The 19,917-nt window shown below is 38.2% G+C and overlaps 1 protein-coding gene across 2 annotated transcripts in view; it reads right to left on the bottom strand.

The window, feature by feature from the left end:
- The window catches only part of ANKRD33B (ankyrin repeat domain 33B), a 41,534-nt gene extending 36,077 nt beyond the window's left edge, over positions 1-5,457 (bottom strand). The window contains exon 1 of one of the 2 annotated variants that reach the window (XM_087961136.1): positions 4,753-5,457. In XM_087961136.1, coding sequence (XP_087817262.1) covers positions 4,753-5,211 — 459 coding nt within the window. In that variant the 5' untranslated portion in view covers positions 5,212-5,457. The remainder of the gene's footprint in view (positions 1-4,752) is intronic. The other variant, XM_026673449.2, reaches the window with a different exon arrangement.
- Between the last annotated feature and the right edge of the window lie 14,460 nt (positions 5,458-19,917).

Here is a 19,917-nt window from a genome sequence, read left to right as displayed (position 1 = left end):
TTTATGCTTATAACTGTTGTAAAGGAAAATCAGAAGCCATTTCTTTATGGTTTTTTTTCTTTCTTTTCTTTCTGCACTTTTGTCTTTGTTCTCTTTCTTTCTTTACTCATTTTTTCTCCATTATTAGTTTCTGTTAGTTTTTCATCTTTCCGCTTTAAAAATTTAACAAAAGTACCAGATGCTGTAACAGCTAGGGTATGGTTATACTAACTCTCCAGAGAGAAACTCAGTATAAGAATCTTTTTTTCATATCCAGCTGACAAAGGAATGAGAAAGGAATACTTGAATGTAACTACAAGAAGATCTCACAGATGTCAGGGTATTTCTACAATATATTCATTCAACTGATCATGCATTATTTCAACTATATGGGCCTACACAAAATGGAAAATTCAGCATCTCTATAAAGCATCTAGATTGAAACTTTTCTAGAAAGTGGAAGCTAGAAATCAATGTTAGAATAGTCAAAACTTTATTAGGTAAGTTTGGATGTATAAGTTTTAAAACAGTCATGTTGTAACACAGAAAGAACTTGTCAAATGCCTGCTTTCACCATTCAGAGTTTAGAAAGATATTCCATAATCTTTAAGGTTTATTCACTTCTGTGAACTTTTGTAAATTTATGCATCATAAGTCCTAAAAATCATTATGTGGTTTAAAATAAACTAAGCAATAACACTTTATTACAGGCAAGAGCTAACAAATTCTTACAAAAGGCATCTTAGTAAAAATGCAACTCACAAAGATTTGCAATCCTCTCTACTGGCAAAAATAGGGTTCAAGATCTTCAGGTACTCCTTCTGCCCACATGGCTTGATGTTTGGTTACAGAAAAACAATTATTTGTGGAGGTTAATTGTATTATGGAGAAAATGAGATCCATTTCTCTGCTGGCTATTTAAATAACAATAATGATCCAGAGCACAGTGATCTGGTTTGATAGCAATGCATTATAGGCACATTTACAAGATCGGAGGCTATATTATATGTAGAATGAAGTAACCATTTATATACTTATAATAGTTATAGTTACACAATCATAGTTATATAAGAAAGACATATAAACAATGACTGGAATTATATATCTCTATCAATTCATTCATCCACTCACCCACCTACCAACCTATACAACTTCCTTTGTAATTATGGTTGTATAAAAAGAATTTTAACAATGTGAAGAATGGCAATGATTGGGTAGCTATTATAGTGGCCTTCTTTGTGACTGAATCCTTGCTGAAAAAAGTAGAATATAACAGCATGTTTCCTATATTTCTTTATAAATTTTCTTCTCTATTACCAATCAGTCAGGAAACCTAAAAGTCCAGTTTAAAAACAATAAAATTTCAGATGAATGGCGTAACAATTTAATATATGAGCCCGAAGTTAACAATTTGATATATGATCCCACACATACATGAAGTACCTCATCTATTTGTTTATAGCCCAAATTGGTTTTGGTTTTTTTTTGGGGGGGGGGGGGTTACTAAAATCATTACAGAATTGTATATTGTCAAATATGAATGGAAATATTGATCCTAGTGTGATAAAATATTTATTTCCAATGTACCCTAGAAGCAATGGTTGCTATTTGGGAGTTAATCTGCATCAGCATTTCTCCACTTAAAACGTAATGGAGCAGCTTGTCCCAGGATTGCACAATGGTGACTCAGAAGCAGCTGCCATTTCACCCCTACCCACTTGTGGGCAGGGTCAAAATGGTGGCTGCGAGACAAACTGCTCTATTTTGCTGCCTTAATGAGATCAGCGAGCAAGAGTGTGTGGGGCCTGGTGGAATAGGAATCAGGACTAAGGCCAGCAGGGAGCAATTTTGGGAAGGGAATGGTTACAGGGACCTGGGGACAAACAGAAGCAGGGGGCGCTGCAGTATATCTGTGGTCGGTGGTAAGGGCGAATGATCATGGGGGCACTGTAGCAGCTGTTACTTTGGGACTGGGCTTAACTTGCTTTTGGTGTCCGCTGTAATTTCGAACATTTAATAAATGTGGGAAATAGCCTCTGTCATATCTTAGTCCTGCTAGACAGCTATGCTTCACATAATGGAGACAGCATTGTCAAACTGCAAGGATGTTAACATTAGCATTAAAAACATATTTGTATTTTAGAATCTACAAAGAGTTCGCTGTAAGGAAAAAAGATTGAGTAATTGTGAAGGGAATACATGGTTTCAAAATGCAAGAAAAAGAAAGGCAAGATAAAGTTCAGGATCTTTCCATTGAAAATACCTCAAAATGAACAAGATGTCTTCTCACTTATTCGAAGCCTTGACTCCCAAAATACAAACCTTCAGAAAATGAGAAGGCAGCGTTTGTTCGAAATGTAAGAAGAGTTAGCAAAAAATGACTTTAAAGAGACCAATTTTATTGATGGCTTCTGTGCTTTGAATGTACACATCGGAAAACATCTCGATATATTACTGTCATAGCAGAAGCTGTTTCAGCATCATTGGATGATAACTGGTAATTTACCAGCATGAGCAGAATACATGAAAATTATGAGAGTAAAAATCACTATGCAGGGCATCCTGCTGCATTTATATTGTACTGCTGTTATAATAAAGCCTCTTAAATTGATTAGCTTAGTTGATGTGATGTGGTAGAATGGAATTCACTTGCTCAGGAAGCTGAATGGTTTTCAACAAACCGGCAAAAAGTGTAACCAATCAGATCGGAAGCAGAGCCACATGGAAGGGAGCTAAAGATTGGGAAGATACAGAAAAGACAGAGAATCCTAAGGCAAAGAAGAAAAATAGAGTGTAAACAAGGGGACAAAGAGAAATCTGAACTGAAGGGCAGATGAAATACATGGTTCTTCTATAGAAAGGTTTAATGGTAGGGTTCCAAATCTAAAGTCCCTCCAAAAAAATAGAAAGCTAGACTGTATCAATGTTTGTTTTTGTCTAACTTGAAACATGGAGAACACTAACAATCAACTTGTGCTACTTCTGACTGACAGGCACTAGAGCAGTGGCTCCCAACCTTCTGGGCATCAGAGACTAGTTTCGTGGAGAGAAATTTTTCCATGGACCGGGGTGGTGGTGGTGGTTTTGTGTGCTGCCTGCATCCCATGGATGGGGCTTCGCTTGTTTACGTGGACTGATTCCTGGCAAAGAATATTATTCTGTCAACATGTTGAGAATGAGTGGGCGCGCTAAAAAGGTTGTCAATGGATAGAACAGAGTGGAATAGAGAAACAGGTGTTTTCATTAAAAGGAGATGGATCACATCTTCCTGTCTTGGATTTCCGTATCTTGAACAAAACAGATGAATATCTTCACTTCTATTTTTGTAAAACTTCTGTCGGGAGGCTAGACTGGAATCATTGAGATGAACTCGTAAGAAAATCCGAAAACTGAGAATAGTAAAGATAATCATCAATTTACAACACTTTTAGTGATCAAAGTTACAACTGCATTAAAACTTTGACTGATGACAGTTTTTCAGTTATCTTTGCAGTATCCCCATGATCATTTGATAAAAATTCAGATACTTGGCAACTAGTTCATATTTATATGACCGTTGCTATGTCCCAAGGTCATGTGATCCCTTTTGTGATCTTCTGACAAGCAAAGTCAATTGGGAAGCCAGATTCACTTAACATAAATTTTGGGCTCAATTGTGTTTGTAAATCGAGGATTACCTGTATTGAAGGAAGTTGAAACACAGCACCAAAATAATTTCAGCAACTATTGTACGATGAATCATAGACTATTCTTATCTATGCTATAATGTTCAAATATGCTTGCTTTTAATTTTTTGTGTTGCCCGACCTAATAGAGAATTTGGCCTCCTTCCTTTTGGATGGATTAACTTCTTTTCATCTGTTCTGTTTTCACAAGACCCAGAATTATTTCTGGGCGACTGTATGAATTCACTCACAATTCTATGTATTATATATTATATTAATCTGCAAATATGAAGAGGCAGTTGTCTGCATGCAATACAGGAAAGGGGGAGCTGAAGGGGCTATTGGTTATGATTTCATCTATTTCAGTTCTTGTAATACATGAAAGAGGCTTTTGAGGAGTGGACCAATAAAATAAATGGCCAGGAAAAAGCAGTCTAGGGGTTGTACTGGTAGTGCTTGACTTACGACCACATCTGAGGCCAACATTTCCATTGCTAACCAAGTTAAGTGAGTTTTGTCCCATTTTATGACCTTTCTTGCCACAGTTGCTAAATGAATCATTGCAGTTAAGTGAATCTGGTTTCCCAATGACTTTGCTTGTCAGAAGATTGCAAAAGGTGACCACATGACTCCAGGACACTGCAACTTTCATAAATATGAACCAGCTGCCAAGTGTCCAAATTTTAATCTGTGTTCACAGGGATGCTGCAACAGTCATTAAGTGTGAAAACTGGTCATAAATCATCTTTTTTCAGTACTGTAACTTTAAATGGTCACTAGCTAATTGTTACAAGTCGAGGGCTACTTATATACTACAAGGAGGGATCAGGGAGTTAAGGATTTGTAGAAAAAAAGTTGTTAGTATGTGATGTTTTTTAATTGCAGCCAATTAGCCTCGGAGCAAAAAAGAAGGGGGGAGGAAAAGAAGAAAGCAATCGCTAATTCTTCTCGGGTGGCTCACACGCTCGAGGCTTATATTACATTAAGAGTGTGGGGCAACAAGGGGATCAATGGAGGGGAATGAACCTGCTCTCCTGAGCACCGCACCCGTTTGTTTTCCTTTTCCCCCCTCGCCCAGGCCCGGCAGTGCTAGGCGCTGCGCCCTCACCCGCTTGTTGCGGTCCGTCTCCCTCACGTCCTCCTCTTGGAGCCCCTGCCGGATGAGAGCCCACACGACGGCGGCGTTGTTGGTACAGCAAGCGCGGAAGAGACTGAGCTGCTGCTTGCTGTCGGAAAGTTCCAATTCGTCCACGTCGTCGGTCTCTTGGGGCGGGTAGAAGGAGTCGTCTGAAGCGATGCTTCGTGTGTCCGGGAGATCCGAGAAGTCTTCATACTCCTCGTCCTGCTCCTTATCGTCCCATTCCTCCTCCTCCTCCTCCTCCTCTTCGCCTTGGCTCTCCCTGCGCGCTCGCTCTGCGGGGATGGTTGGCTCAATCCTGCAGCTACCGTCGGGAGTCCTTCCACTCTCGGCTCCCGGCACTCCGAGCGACCCTGCTTGCAGTTGCTTCTCCGCGGTGGGGCTCCGGCTTTCTCGGCCCTCTTTCCTAACCCCGGACAGAAGCACCATCGTCGCTTCCCGCCAAAGGGGAGCGCGAGGTCCTGAGCTCTCGCCTCCTTGTAGCGCTTATCTCCCGAAGCCAAAGGGCGCCGGGTAATCCAGCGCCTCCCGCCCAGTTGCATAAATCTCGAGGGATAAACGCGGAGATCCAGGGGCAAAGAATGAGGATTGGGTGGCAACATACAGTCATCCTTGCACCTTAGCTGAATAGCTCTGACCACAACGAAGTCACACTTATCTCCGTGGGGGGAGACACACTCCTATACAGTAGTGCGTAAAGAAGGCGGGGTGGGGAGACGCAGATCAGTGTTAAGTTCACAGCACAGTAAAAGATTAGATTTGTGGGGGGAGTAAGTCCTTCCGTGTATGGGACCCTTTCCTCCAACACACAGAACAGAAAACGCAGCTCAAGGGAGAAAAGAATCTACCGCAGGTATGAACCAGCACAGCCATCTTCCGATGGGGACGGGGGGAGGAAGCAATCGGTCCCGCAGCAATGACTTTCCGAAAACTTCCCCGTACATTTAACTGGAATCCTGATACCAACAAATTCTGGCTGAATCTACCCGCTCCCCCCCCCCACCAATAGATCGCGGAAATGCCTTCACCCCAAGCAAAAAGTCCTTTAAAAGCAAGCTTTTTCCTGACCCCGCAGTTAAACGTCTGTAAAAGTTAAAAAAAAAAAAAAGGCGGGAATGGGAATTTCTTCTCACATTTATTGGAACTGGCGGCAAGGCACGTTAAGACTCAATCTAAGACTTTCCAGAATTTGAGAGAGAAGACGACTCTTATCCGAGTCATCGGATAGCGTTCAAGCATTAAGCTTGCTGCATCTGCTTCCTGTCTGCTAACGCTTTCGGTAATATTAATAAGATGTCACGAGGTGCTTGCCAAGAATTTTTCCAACAGGGGAAACTCCAGAGTCGGGGCTTTTTTTGAGAAGAGCACCCACGCAAGTGATTTGTTGGCAAACAACGGCAGCAATTATTTGCTTGCTTACTTGCTCGTTCCCGTCCTTATTCGCTTGGGGTGGAGAATTGGCACAAACTCGACAGATGCTATCTATAATAAAATAAGAACGATACACTTTTCAAACTATCCGCACTCCAGGGCTGTCTTGCATAAAGTTTAAACCCTCTTGGCACCCTCGACTTAAAAAAAAACAAAAAAAACCATTTCGCAAGCAGAAGTGTAACTCAAATGTTTTTCCCGCCGGGAAAAAAAAATCGCTTTCAGAGCAGAAATTGTTCGAATTTCTTCCACAACACCGGCTTGCGGCACTGGGAGCAAAATATTGCCGGAGCAATCCTCAAATTTTCTTGCAGCTACAGTTTTATTAAAGCTAAGAACAGTTTTTCCATATCGTCAATTCCTTTCAAACAACCCTGCATTGTTTTGTAACCCCGTTTATCCATTCATGGACGATAAAGGGGGTCAAAACGAACCAGGGAATTACCAATACAGCCACCGATCAATCCCATTGCACAACATTGCAATAGGAATCCTACTGAACAACAAGTAAAGAGTGCAGAGGAGGGCAGAGCGATTGACACATTCAGAAACGGCCTGCAATCATGACTCCTAATCGGATCAGCAGAAGATGAAAACTCGAGTTTAGCATGTTGACCTCAGGCATATTTTTGCAAACCGATTTACATGCAGCTATAATCCAGGTTAGTATGGAGATTGTACACCTGAGACAAAAAAAATGTAACCACGAGGCCAGCCGTAAGACTTCTGAATACCTTCAATTCCTGAGCTTCTTCATCTGTTCTTTGCACTGCAGAACTTTGCCAACTGTTGTATGGCTCATTTAGTATTTTATATCCCTAACCTGCCTCACACTCAGGGCAGCAAATGTGATCAAAGCAAGCAACAAAAGATTTAAAATAGGGTTAAAGGGGTTATTTAAAATAATTTTGAAAAGATCCCATGGAATTTGCAAGAGAGAATGGCTAAACTGGGATGAAATACTAATGCCCGCACATACAACTTTAATGTTTAAAATAGGCTAAGGAATGGAAAATCCGCCTGTTACTAGTAATCACTCTGCCCAGAAACTGACATGTACTGTATTCATGCCTGAAGTAATAAAAGCCTTTTAAATCATGGCTTTAATTATGGAAATGTTAATTCTTTATTAAGCTTGATAAAGAAGCTGGAGTAGAGTTCATGTGCCTTGTAACATTTTTTAAATTAAAACAAAGAAGCTACAAGTGTGGAACTTTTCTGAAAGACAAACCCTCTGATTAAAAACTTTAAGAGGAACAAATGGCTTTGTTGCAAGATAGCTGTTCGAAGCACAGCTATTTAATAGGATTATAGTTTTAGGTTCCAGTAATCTGTTCTACTCATGCTGCATTTGAATGATCTATCTTTAGTACAGTCTCTGTCAGTAATCCAGTATAATTTTTTGCTGCAAACTGGCATACAGTAGATGCTTATTTTTTTCTACTGTTCCTCAGAAATGATGGAAAACAATTCCCACTAATAGGCACAAAGCAATACTGTTATTAATGGCTAATATTCAAGAAGTTGCTGAACTGGGACCAGGCAATTATTGGCATTTAATCAATATCTCCTTGAAAATATTTGATGGAATATAATCACAACTGATTTCAAAGGAAGCGAGGGGATCAGTACTTGGGTTAAAATTCAACATGTCAGGCCAACAATTCCCAAACTGTGGTCTACTAGGGGGTCAATAGCAGCCTTCTCAGATTTAGCAGACTGGGCCTACTTGCTCCTGAGCCTTTTGTCTCTTCCTGTTCATCAGGTTCAGCTGGCCAGGCCAAACCCTCTTGACAACTCAATGGCAGCCTCCCCATGCTCCCTGCTTGTTAGCTAGCCAGACCCTGGTCACTATCTGAGTCCTGCCCTCTCCCTGCTTACCAACATTTAGCTGTTTCTTGAGAATCTTAAAGGTCTGAATGGTGGGTGTTCTCCAATAGGTCTGCCATATGTGAGGAAGGTGACTCCTATTCTCATGCACTTCCAGAAGCTTGTGAAGAACCTGACATTTCCAGGAGACCTTGGAAAATTCATTCAGCATGGAACCAGCAGTATAGTAATGCTTTTACATAAATTGCATTAATTAATATTTGCAGCAGTGTTGTTTTTGTTCTATATAGTAATTGGATTGTGTAAAATGCCTGAGGCAGTAAATTGATCCCCCAAAAAATTAATAAATAGAATCGGTGGCCAAAAAGAGATTTCATTGAAATGTGTAGGTGATAATACAGATAGCCAGCCATGTGAATATTAACATTCAGAAAACTGATAATAGTGACTTAAACCTTAAATGCATTTACTGACTCCAAATATACATTTGCCTGACCAATACATTTGTTCTAAAAATTAGTAAGGGGTACATAAAATACTTAATTTTGATTTAATATTTTGGTGTTGATTTTAATGAAAAGACCTTTAAACAGGGAGACTGGGAAATAATAGATAAATACGGATGAAATAATCATCTTGCCAAACAACATGGATTCAGATGCTAACAAAGTTGAAAATGGGGAGGGAGTTGAATTGGATTATCGCATTTCTCAAAGGTTTATTTTACGATCCATGAATGTAGAAGGTTTGTCTGGACTTGTTACCAGGAGTCATAAGTTACTTGAAGTCACACAAAAAAAGAGTACTATCTAGCTACAGAGTTTTGATAATTTTTTGTTCCTATTTTTTCTTTAAGTAAAAAGAAAAATTGGAGAGTTGTTCGACCCATGTAATTCTATAAATTCCTTCAAGGGAGACATATATTTAACAATTAAATGAAATAAATAGTATCTTTCAAGATCTATTTGATGGAATATATTTCAATAAATCTGTAAGTTTTCCGAAGATCTGTAGTAAACAAGGAACTGTTCAAATAGTTCTACTAAATCTAAAACAGTTCATTCTAGCTAAATCTGACAGTATGCAAACATGGCTATGATTTTTTAAATTATATATATAGGCTATTCAGATGGTATATTCAAGTTATATATATTATTTAAAAATTACAACTATGCTGTTAGATTTGTAATCCACTTTTATTTTCATGTGGTGAAACCCAAAAGATCTTTAACTAACAGAATTATTTCTAGCAACATGACAATTCCATGTTTACCTTTTCTAGTTATTTACATGTTTTCCTAATCTCAAAGGCCCCACACATTCTAATCACCTTTAAGATTTTAAAGTAAAAGGTGTCATTTTTAAAGTCTGCCACTACATGTACAGTATTGACTTTTTTCTTCTTCTTCTGTTCAATTGTGTCCAGTTCTCATAGCTTCCTGGAAAAATCCCTGCTGTTTTCTTTGGAATATTTTTCAGAAGTGGTTTGCCATTGCTTCCTTCTTAGGGCCCCGAGAGTTTGATTTTGTGCCTAAGGTGGTGCTAGAACTCACAGTGTCCAGATTTTAGCAAATGCCTTAACCACTACATCAAAATGGCTCTCAAAAATCAGATTCCATTGTATAAAACATATAATAAAATATTGAAGTAATAGACCACTTTCACAGTGCAATTTTAGTTTATTTAGTCAAGTAATTCCCACTGAGTTCAAAGTAAGATTTTAGGTGTACAGAGAGTCTTGATGATGTTAAATTAGTGAGTAAAATAATTAATTTCTCTGCCTCCTTTGTTTCAACCTTATATTTTTGCTGACATTGAAAAGTTATATACTGTTTAGAAAAACATACCACAGGATATATTGGAGCTGTAACTAAGAAAGAGAAGAAAATTAATGGAAATTGTCAAGTTCTTGTCCAACAACACTGAGTAGAATTGTCTTCTATCTATGTTAAATTTTCAATAGACTCATATCAGAGATATTCGGTGATATTCTCCCTCAAAAATCAAGTGAACATTTTTCAAATGTAAATGTGAAGCTTTTAATTGGACAGCGGTCCTCTAGCAAAACATAAGAGTTTTGAGGGAATTGCTAGGTATTACCTTATCAAAACAGAGATGATAAAAAGAAGAAAAAGTCATTGGCAAGCCTTAGCTTAAGTCTTAAGGTACGCAAGAAAAGCAGGTATACCATATAAGCCAGGCAGACTGCCATAGAAAGAAAGCTCCTATATCTCCAAAATCTTGTTGCTACAAGGAATCAGAGTGCTTTGCAGAACCAGTAGAAAGTTTGATAAAAGTGAGACAAGCCTTCCTGGCAAAAGGCTCCTTGATAGATCCTTTCTTCTATCAGAAGGTGCAGGGACTCCTCTCGGAGAGTGGCAACAGCCTAGAATGGAGCCAGATAGCCAGAAACTTTTAACTTTCCCACAATGCTCCACATAAATAAATAGTACATTTGGGCATTCTGGGAAGTTAAAAAGATAACCTGGAGGGCAGCAAAGAAAAATGATTAAATATTTGTTTTTTTCCTTTTATGTTTCTGCAGTTTTTTTTAATCTTGTGTAAATAGTTCTTTTAATAAAAATTACATGAAACAACCATCTGTCATATTAAGTACCAATATTTCTTTTTCTAGTAAGATAAGGAAAGAATAGACTCAATTACTACTATTACTTGTATTTGTGACTCATGCAGCATTTCCTGCTAACAATAGAGATAAAATACGTATCAAATTTGAGACATTTTAGCCCATGTGCAACAGGTGCAAAAAAAAAAAAGCACCCTATTTTATCTCCAGCATGCTTATATGATTTAATGCAACCTAAGATTCCTAAAGATACCTTGCAAACCAACATTTCAGTGCCTACACACTTTGTGGGATATCTTCAACATATGTACTGAAATCCGTGGGGTGCTTAGATCTGGCCCATGGGTTGCTTAGATCTGGTCCACAGGGCCGCCCTGGAAACAGCAAAGGACCAGCCCACGATGCCTCTGCCAGCAAAAATGGAGCTTGGGAGGGCTCCATTTTCACTGTCAGAGGGTTGCAGGAGGCAATTGCAGCCAAAAACTGAGCTCAGGAGCTGATTTTTGCTGGCAGAGCGCTTGAGCCGCCACAGGTGTCTCGACACGAGTCACGTTGAGCTGGCCATGCCCATCCTGGCCACACCCACCCCAGCCCCCCAAAGTCAAACCCAACCCTGATGTGGCCCTCAATAAAATCAAATTTGACATCTCTGGACTATGCTAACGAGATGACGCCACATGTCACAATAGCAAACCTTACCAACGATTAAAATCTATATCCAATTTAAATAACATAGAAGGAATACATTTTCATACAAATGCAACAAACCAATAACAAAGAACTCAGAAATTATATAAAAGCTCACTAATTCACAACCCCAACTTGCCAGCTTCCCCAGGAACCCATGCTGTTGTCACTGTTGTTACCAGGCCAATAAACAGAAACAAACCCTTTCTAACTACAGCCTGTCTCAAACTTACTTTTCCCAGCGGTTCTCTCCTGGCTTGGAATAAGATATGGACCAGATTTAAGTTCTAACACTACTATAGAATTTCAAGGGTATCTGATACCTCAAAAAGGCTCAGCAATAAGGCAACTTCTAACATTAATTAAAATAATTACTGCAGAATATGTTTATTTCATGAACACCCAGCTGACTACAAACTCTATTTGCTTCTTGGTATAACAGGCTGGGGAAGGAGGATCTTTCTAAGTGAAATATAGGCAGCTTTAAAAAAAAACATTTTATTAGGATCAGAATATAAATTTTATGCAATTTAATAACTGCACACACTCTGTTGATTTAATAAATCAAGGCACAATGCACAAAGCTCTTTTGCTGTGCTAATAATCCTTTTTCCAACCCATGCAAACGTCTCCTAAAAGTAAATACCAGGCATTCCACAGGTTGTGAGAGAGCCAGCATGGTGCAGTGACTGTTGCTGGTCTACAAGTGGGGAGACCTAGGTTTTATTCTTCTCTTAGGCACAAAATCAAGCTGGGTGGCCTTGGGACGATCACTCCATATCAGCACTAATCAGCATCAGACTCTCTCATCACATAATGCATTGAAAACTTTGCTGTGTGAACTTAGTAAATGCAGTACAGAATCAGTGGAATTACAACCCAATAGGAGAAATGTTAAGATCAACAATAACATTCCATTGATTGTGCAAACTACTTTCTTCCTTGAAAGAGAATTGCATGATCATTCCAACTATTCACAGCCTCACAAAATCTCCTATGTTGAAATACATCTTTCATTTGGCTTTGGAGTGCATGCTTGCACACCCACGTACACTCCTGCAGTTCTGACAGGGCTTCAAATTGCAAGCTGCCAGCTCAGACATGTGAATCAATATCTCTCACATATGATCTTTAATATGCACTCACCCAATCCTTCCCACACTCCCAAAATCTGGCTTCCTCAATCCTTCCCTCTTTCCTGCAAATAAAATGTGGGTCCTTGAAAGAAACAAAGTGGAATTCCAGGAACACAGAATAAGAAATTGGGAGTTTCATCTCACCCAAACAACCATGATAAATGTCTGGAATTATCCCAAGAAAGCCAGGACAAACCCAAGGAACACTAGAGGATTTGGCTTTGGAATTCAGGGTACCTGATGTTCAATTTGTAATTAATTTTGACTGTATTAGAAACTTCAGTTTCTCTTATTTCTGTCTGTAAAAGTAAAATGTTTTGTTACAACATCAAACTGGGCTCAACATTTACTTTTCTCATTACATTTCTTGGGAATTTCCTTCTTCTGAGACTACTAAGTGAAGAACAATCTTATAGTCTCCAGAGAATGGTACATGTATTATTTTGCCAATCATTTCCTATGTTTCAGGTTTTGTTAAAATAAAGCTTGACTTTGCTTAACTATATGAGATTTATTTAAAACCCAAAGGTGGGAGGAACAATTGAGACTATTATTTACACACCTTCATTTACAGGACCTAGAAGGCTGCATTATACAAATTATTTTATTTTCCTCAACTTTACCCTTTCATGACCAGAAAGATGAGAAAGATCCAATCTCTCAGAATCACTGGAGTTAGAAAGAATTTATTATGTCTAAACAATAGCATGGCAATCTTTATTTGGAGGAAAATCAAATAAATTTTATTAGCTCAAGAAGCCCCAATCTTCAAAAGCAGGTTTGGGGAAACAATAATGATGTAATAACCAGCATTTTTCTTATGATTCAAGTCATAATTGTTGATTCTCTTCTATAAAATGTTTGGACTTATTGCTGTATTTTTTTCAATATTTAGTTTTCAAAGAGATTTTTCAAAATGTTCTATTAATCAACTATTAGGCAATCCATTGTTTCATTACTTAGTACTGTATTCTGCTAAACCCCTATAGCTCAATGAGGATCTTGAGAACTTCTTAAGGTGGATCAAATTGCAGGTTTCTCTATAACCTCCTTTTTAATTCAATCTCTTAAATGTCTGGAACTTATCTGCACTTGGATTGCTACTAGGAGGAACTCCAATGCAGATTGCTGTTTTGCTTTAAGAAAACAAATCCCTTGATAGGGTGTGGGGGTAACATTTCCAGATGTGGTCAATTCTCTTCATCCCTCAACTGTTTTGCCTATATCTGCTGAATCTCCATTTGAGAAATTGCAAGAGCATAAATATTCTGAAGTAGCACGGAATCTTTAATATATTTTTCAGTGACTACTGTAAAACAATTAAACAAGAGCAGAAATTAATTACCCTCATGAGTAATTAATTCGGAAAAAAGAATAACAATTTCCAGGTAGAAAGATAGTTTTATTACTACAAATAGTTTTCAATAATGAAAAGCTTAACATTAATTTTAACATGTAAATAGCATTTCATGTATTTTAATAAATGATTCTCAGCAGACTTTTAATGTTTGTGTAGACTATATTGTAGATCTTCAGATTTCCTTATATAGGATTTAGAATTCACACCCTTCCATTCTCTTCTAGTTACATAATTTTTGATATGCCATTGCTTTCCAGTTTATCAGTTACATATTTCATTATTCCCACCCAAACATTCACAGATGTGATACAATATTCCTCAATAAGAGCTATCTGTATATTCACCAATTGAAATCAATTCCACTGGATTTGGAAACAAATTACAATTCCACTGGAAATTAAATACAAAGCAAACTTTTGGTCAAGGATCCAACTAGTTAGCACAAATGTGAAGGATTAAGGTAGAACTGTTATAAATGTTGATTCTAAATCTACTAACATTTGAAACTTTGCATTGTTTGTAGAAATAAAATAGAAATCAGTGTTCTGTAGGGTGCATACTATTGAAGAAATTTTCTCAGAAAAGGCAGTCACCCTACATTACAGCATTTTGTGCCAATTGAGGGGGATTTCCACACATCATCCTTCAAACTAGCTGAAAGCCAGTCATGATTATTTTCACTTTTGTTGACAGGACAGAATAATGCTATGCCAGCTAAACCTCTACAGAACAGTTCAAAGAAAGGAAAGATTTTCCAAGACAAAAAAAAAACCCTCAGAAGCTCTGCAGAGCTGTATCATTTTCAGCTAAAAAAAACCCCCAGTTTTACCGCAGTGTCAAATGAGCCTCAGCCAAGCCAGCTAAAAATTCGTTCAACCAATACTGTATAAAATACTGTAATATAGATTCAGAACTGATTCTAAACAGGCTTAAATATTTCATTTGGAGATGCCAAATTTTGCTTTTTAAAGGCAATTTTACACAAAATGTGTGAAAGACAAGCTTTAGACTGAGATGCTAAAGTTGCCCTTGAATAAATAGCTCAGGACTGAAATGATCTCATTATGGACTGAAATGATGTTGTTGAGACCAATAATACAAAGGACTTGGGATAGGTGATCATCCCTGGGATAAGAATAACAATACTATATTAGGACTGGAATTATTGCTCATGAGATGAAATACCCAGGACTAGATCCGAAGTAGTGGCATGCTGGAGCAGGCTCATGAGAACCAATTGTTAAATTTTCAGGAATTTCATGAGCTGCTTGAGAGCACAGCTGAGTCATGATGCCTACTGTGCTGATCAACTGTTTTGCAGCTTGTGGCCCATGGTGGAAGTAGAGCTGGTTGTTAAACATTTATTAGCATGGCTTCTGGAAACAGGAAAAAAATGGACAAGCAAATACCTATCTGTTATGTTTTTCCCTTTTAAGTTGAACAATATGAAAAGCAGTCACCAAAAATCAATTAGTGACCCCCCCAAAAAATGTGAAGAGATAAAAGCAAGAAATCAAACTCAAGCTACTTTACACCAATGCCATTAGATTAGAATTGAATTCTTTATTGGCCAAGTGTGATTAGACACACAAGGAATTTGTCTTGGTGCAAATGCTGTCAGCATACATAAAAGAAAAGATACATGAGTCAAGAATCATAAAGTACAACACTTAGTCATAGGGTACAATAAGCAATCAGCAATCACAAGCCATTCACAAGGATCAGCAACCTTGATCAGGGTCAGCATCAAAGGGCACTGCACCCATCACTATTTCCAGGGGCTTGTTGCTCTGTTTGCACCAAGTTGGCTGAGGAAGCTGTTGCCAAAATACCCACCTGAGGAAACAACAAGCGCTCCCTTCTCTTACAAAGGCCAGGTAAATATATTTCTTTTGGGGAACATAGACTTAATGATTTCAGATGCATCTGATCTGTGCAGATTGCCAACTGTTAAAATCTTTCACTCAACCTTTTCATTCCTTTCTGTCCTTATAAAACAGCCTTGCTTCCAGGATATCAAAGCATATGTTTCCTTTTGGTTTTTTAAACAACTCGCCTCTTTCTCTTTAGGATTTTGTCAGCTTTGTTCAATCATGACTTTCTCAGTTGTCTCCTTCCTCTCCACCCATTCATTCTCCCTTCACATTTTTGTTTTGTCATACATTTTTCTTTGTATATGATCAAGCCACTTATTTTTCACATCCTTTCCTTACTGGAAAATTAAACCACCTGCTAAGCATTCAATTTATTCTCACAGATGTTTTACTTCCATCATTTATCTCTCTTATTGCTATATCAGCTTTATTTCGGTCATAGACCAGCATACTACTAATAACAATTACACTAAAATAGAAATAAAAAAATCGTATTGATAGCATAAAATAAGCTAAAGATAAAATTATTTACATAAAATTAGAGTACAAGAATTAAAACACAAATTAATCTTATAAAACCATGATCAATTTTACATTGAATAATCTAAATATGATCATTATAAAAGGACATAAGTAATATTAGAATATATTAAAAGAATGAGAATGTAAAATTATATTAACTTATTTTAAGTCTAATACTTACTGAAGTGCAGCTAATGTTTGCTGGGTTAAGATAATTATTGTCCAACCAATTATAACAAATAGCAAAATAAAACATAAAACAATATGTGTATATTTAAAGGGGAAAGAGAGGGAAAAGAGGGGTGGAAGAGAGAAGGGGAACAATGGAAGTTTCTAGTTTCTAGAAGCCTAGTAAAGGCTCAGCATTACCTCATTTGGGAGAACTGTTTTTTTAATCATAGCTGACACAGAATTAGGCTACATTGTCTTATTTCATTTTGGATATTCATGTACAATTTCCTAATAAATAATAAAATAATAATAAAAGCCTCTTATAACCTTGATGTAAATCAATAAATGGACAATAAACTTTATTTCTCATGTTTGTAATTTTTCACTGATCCATAAAAGTCTGGCCAGCATAAAGCTGCCACTGCCCACTATCATCTCTCATTTCCTTCCAAATATAATTCTTTCAACTTCTTTGCAAACACTCTAAGCTAGCCATGTATAGTTTAAAGTTGCCTTTCCCTTTACATCAGGGGTGTCAAACTCAAGGCCCGGGGCCAGATCCAGCCCGCAGAGTGCTTAGATATGGCCTGCGGGGCTGCCCTGGAAATAGCAAAGGACTGGCCCGTGGTACCTCTGCCAGTGAAAACATGGCCCTCCTGAACTCCATTTTGCTGGCAGAGGGTAGGAGGAGACTGTCCCAGCTGAAAACAGCTCAGGAGCCCATTTCCTCTAGCAGAGGCTCGGGCCACAGCTGCCCCTGACATGAGTAATGTCAAGCTGGCCACGCCTACCCCAGCCACACCCACTCCAGCCCCCAAATTCAAACACAACCCTGATGCGGCCCTCAATGAAATCGAGTTTTAACACCCCTGCTTTATATAAAGTAACCAAAACAAGGGTCAAGCTGTACTAAATCAGGCTCTTTTATTTCCTGCTCTGAAAGATGCTAGGCATATTTGGTTATAGATGTATACACTTCTATGATTTGATCTGAATCACAAGAAAAGTAGATATTGTAAGGAGACTCAGATGTAAGAATAACAGGAAAATACTTTATTGGAATGTTTGGGCTAAACAAGGAATTAATACTTTTAATAGCTTTATTTTTAATGTTTTTTAAAAAAGATTTTGAGATCTTCATATCCGACAACAGTTGGGACTGAAAACTCGATTGTTAAAAGCAAAGTAGTAAGTGAAACTACGATTGTTTATGATCTTACTTCAGCTTTCCTGTGCTTTACAGACATATAAACATGAAGATTAGTGACAAAGTTACTTTTTCATCACTGTCATAATTGCAAATGGTTACTAAATGAGGACTATCGGTATTCTCTTTATAGTTTGACTTGCCTTCAGTATCTACTTGACAATTTACCACAATTGAAAGAAATATTGACTAAACAGTATGACCTGGATATATGCCAGCCTCCAAGTACCTACAATGAGGACTATCGGTATTCTCTTTATAGTTTGACTTGCCTTCAGTATCTACTTGACAATTTACCACAATTGAAAGAAATATTGACTAAACAGTATGACCTGGATATATGCCAGCCTCCAAGTACCTACAATGATCAATTTTACATTGAATAATCTAAATATGATCATTATAAAAGGACATAAGTAATATTAGAATATAGCTTCTCTAAGATTTTAGCTTCTCTAAGAGATGCTGAACTTGAAAGTCAACAATTCAGTTTTATAAGATGTTAAGACATTAAATGGAAGTTAATTTTATTTATATATTTGATCTGTGAAAGGAAGAAATGAAATATCCAATTTTGGGAAATCAATGGATTCATTTATTAAAAACATAAAATATACTTATGGTTTAAAAATAAAAAATTTTTTGGGGGGTCAATTATCTCCCACAAGGAATAGGTTAAAATACATCAGGGATGTCGAACTCATGGCATCACGTTTTCATCATGTGATGTATCATGACTTTTTTCCTTTGGCTAAAATGGGGTTGGGTGTGGCCAGCGCGTGACGCATCCGTTCCGCAGGCTGCGAGTTTGACATCCCTGAAATAGATGAATAAAATGGATGAAAACCAGATTTTAGCAATATGAAGATGCTTTAGCTTTTTCAATCTTAGCTACTTTATGATGTGTGGAATTCTGGGAATTAAAATCTGCACATCTTAAAGTTGCAAGGTTGAAAAAATGCTTTACCTTATATTATTTGATTAATATGTAAGTTAACAATTTTAGGAAGAAATATTTATGGATCTCAATGTGATGTTGAATTATATTTCTAAAATGTGGAACTTTTTAACTTATGAATTTCTTTGGCATAATGGACCTTGAGGTACAGCCAAAAAGATAATTCTATATAATTTAAAAGAAAGGCACTCTTTGATTTTAAAGAATGAATCTAGTATATGAGTTAGTTATCTATTTTCAAAAGTCTTTGTGCTCTAAAAATGACAAGATGTAGCATTATGCTACTACAGTATATGGTTTTGATTTAATAAATGCAACAGTTAAATTCCCAATGAAAATATGGAACTAAAATGGAGTTAAAATTAAATATAAAGACCAATCTGATAATGCACTTTTTGAGGGAGCCAAAGAATGGTGCATGCAAATAAGTGCTGTTAGATAATATAAATTACATGAGAAATTAATACTTACATTTAAATATAATAAACAAGCTCATCCCTTCATTAATAAGGTCTGCCTTAGAATTTTTTCCTGACTCATTCAATTGGACTTCAAAGATTATCCTTCCAATTTCTAAGAGACTCTTGTGTAACATTTAAAACTTAAAACGGACACCTAACATCAAAAACGTCATCAAAAAAGAATGTTCTTTCTGTGCCAGCTCATAAAGCTCAAACGGCCCAAGGAGCTGCTGATTCAGTTCTACAGAGGAATGATCGAGTCTATCATCTGCACCTCTATAACTGTCTGGTTTGGTTCTGCAACCCAACAGGACAGACACAGACTTCAGAGAGTAATTAGGACTGCAGAAAAAACAATTACTACCAATCTGCCTTCAATCAAGGACCTACCGTATTTGCCGGCGTATAAGACAACTTTTTTGCCCTGAAAAACATGCCTCCAAGTGGGGGGGTCGTCTTATACGCCGGGTCGTCTTATACGCCGGCAAATAGTAATTGGGAAGCACTGCGGCTGCCCGCGGCCGAGGCACTTTTGCGCACCGTGGAAACAAATCCCGTGAAGCTGAAAGGAGCAGCCAGCCTTCAGGTCGATGTAGGCGGGCCTCCTTCTCCCAGCTCCCAAGGAAACGAGGCGCTCAGCGGCCTCCGCTCGCACCGCCCGGCCTCCCGCCCGGCCTCCGCTACCGCCCGGCCTCGCTCGCACGCCGCCTCCGCTCAGGTATCCGGCTGGGGCTGTCAGGAGTTGTTACCACTGGCGCGGCTCCACAGCGGCTCCAGTCCGTTGCCTCGGGAAGGGAAAGGCAAAACCAGGAGCCGCTGCTGCGTTGCAAAGCGCGCCGCGGCTCTTCCTTTTTGCCTTTCCCTTCCCGAGGCAACGCGGGACTGGAGCCGCGCCAGCGGTAACAACGCCT

The sequence above is a fragment of the Notechis scutatus genome, chromosome 3 (assembly GCF_049901735.1).
Source record: "Notechis scutatus isolate UNSWTSFEM ecotype Mainland chromosome 3, rNotScu1.2, whole genome shotgun sequence".
Classification (NCBI taxonomy): Eukaryota; Metazoa; Chordata; class Lepidosauria; order Squamata; family Elapidae; genus Notechis; species Notechis scutatus.
The sequence above is the reverse complement of the archived record's forward strand: the minus strand, read 5'-3'. Positions and strand labels throughout refer to the sequence as shown.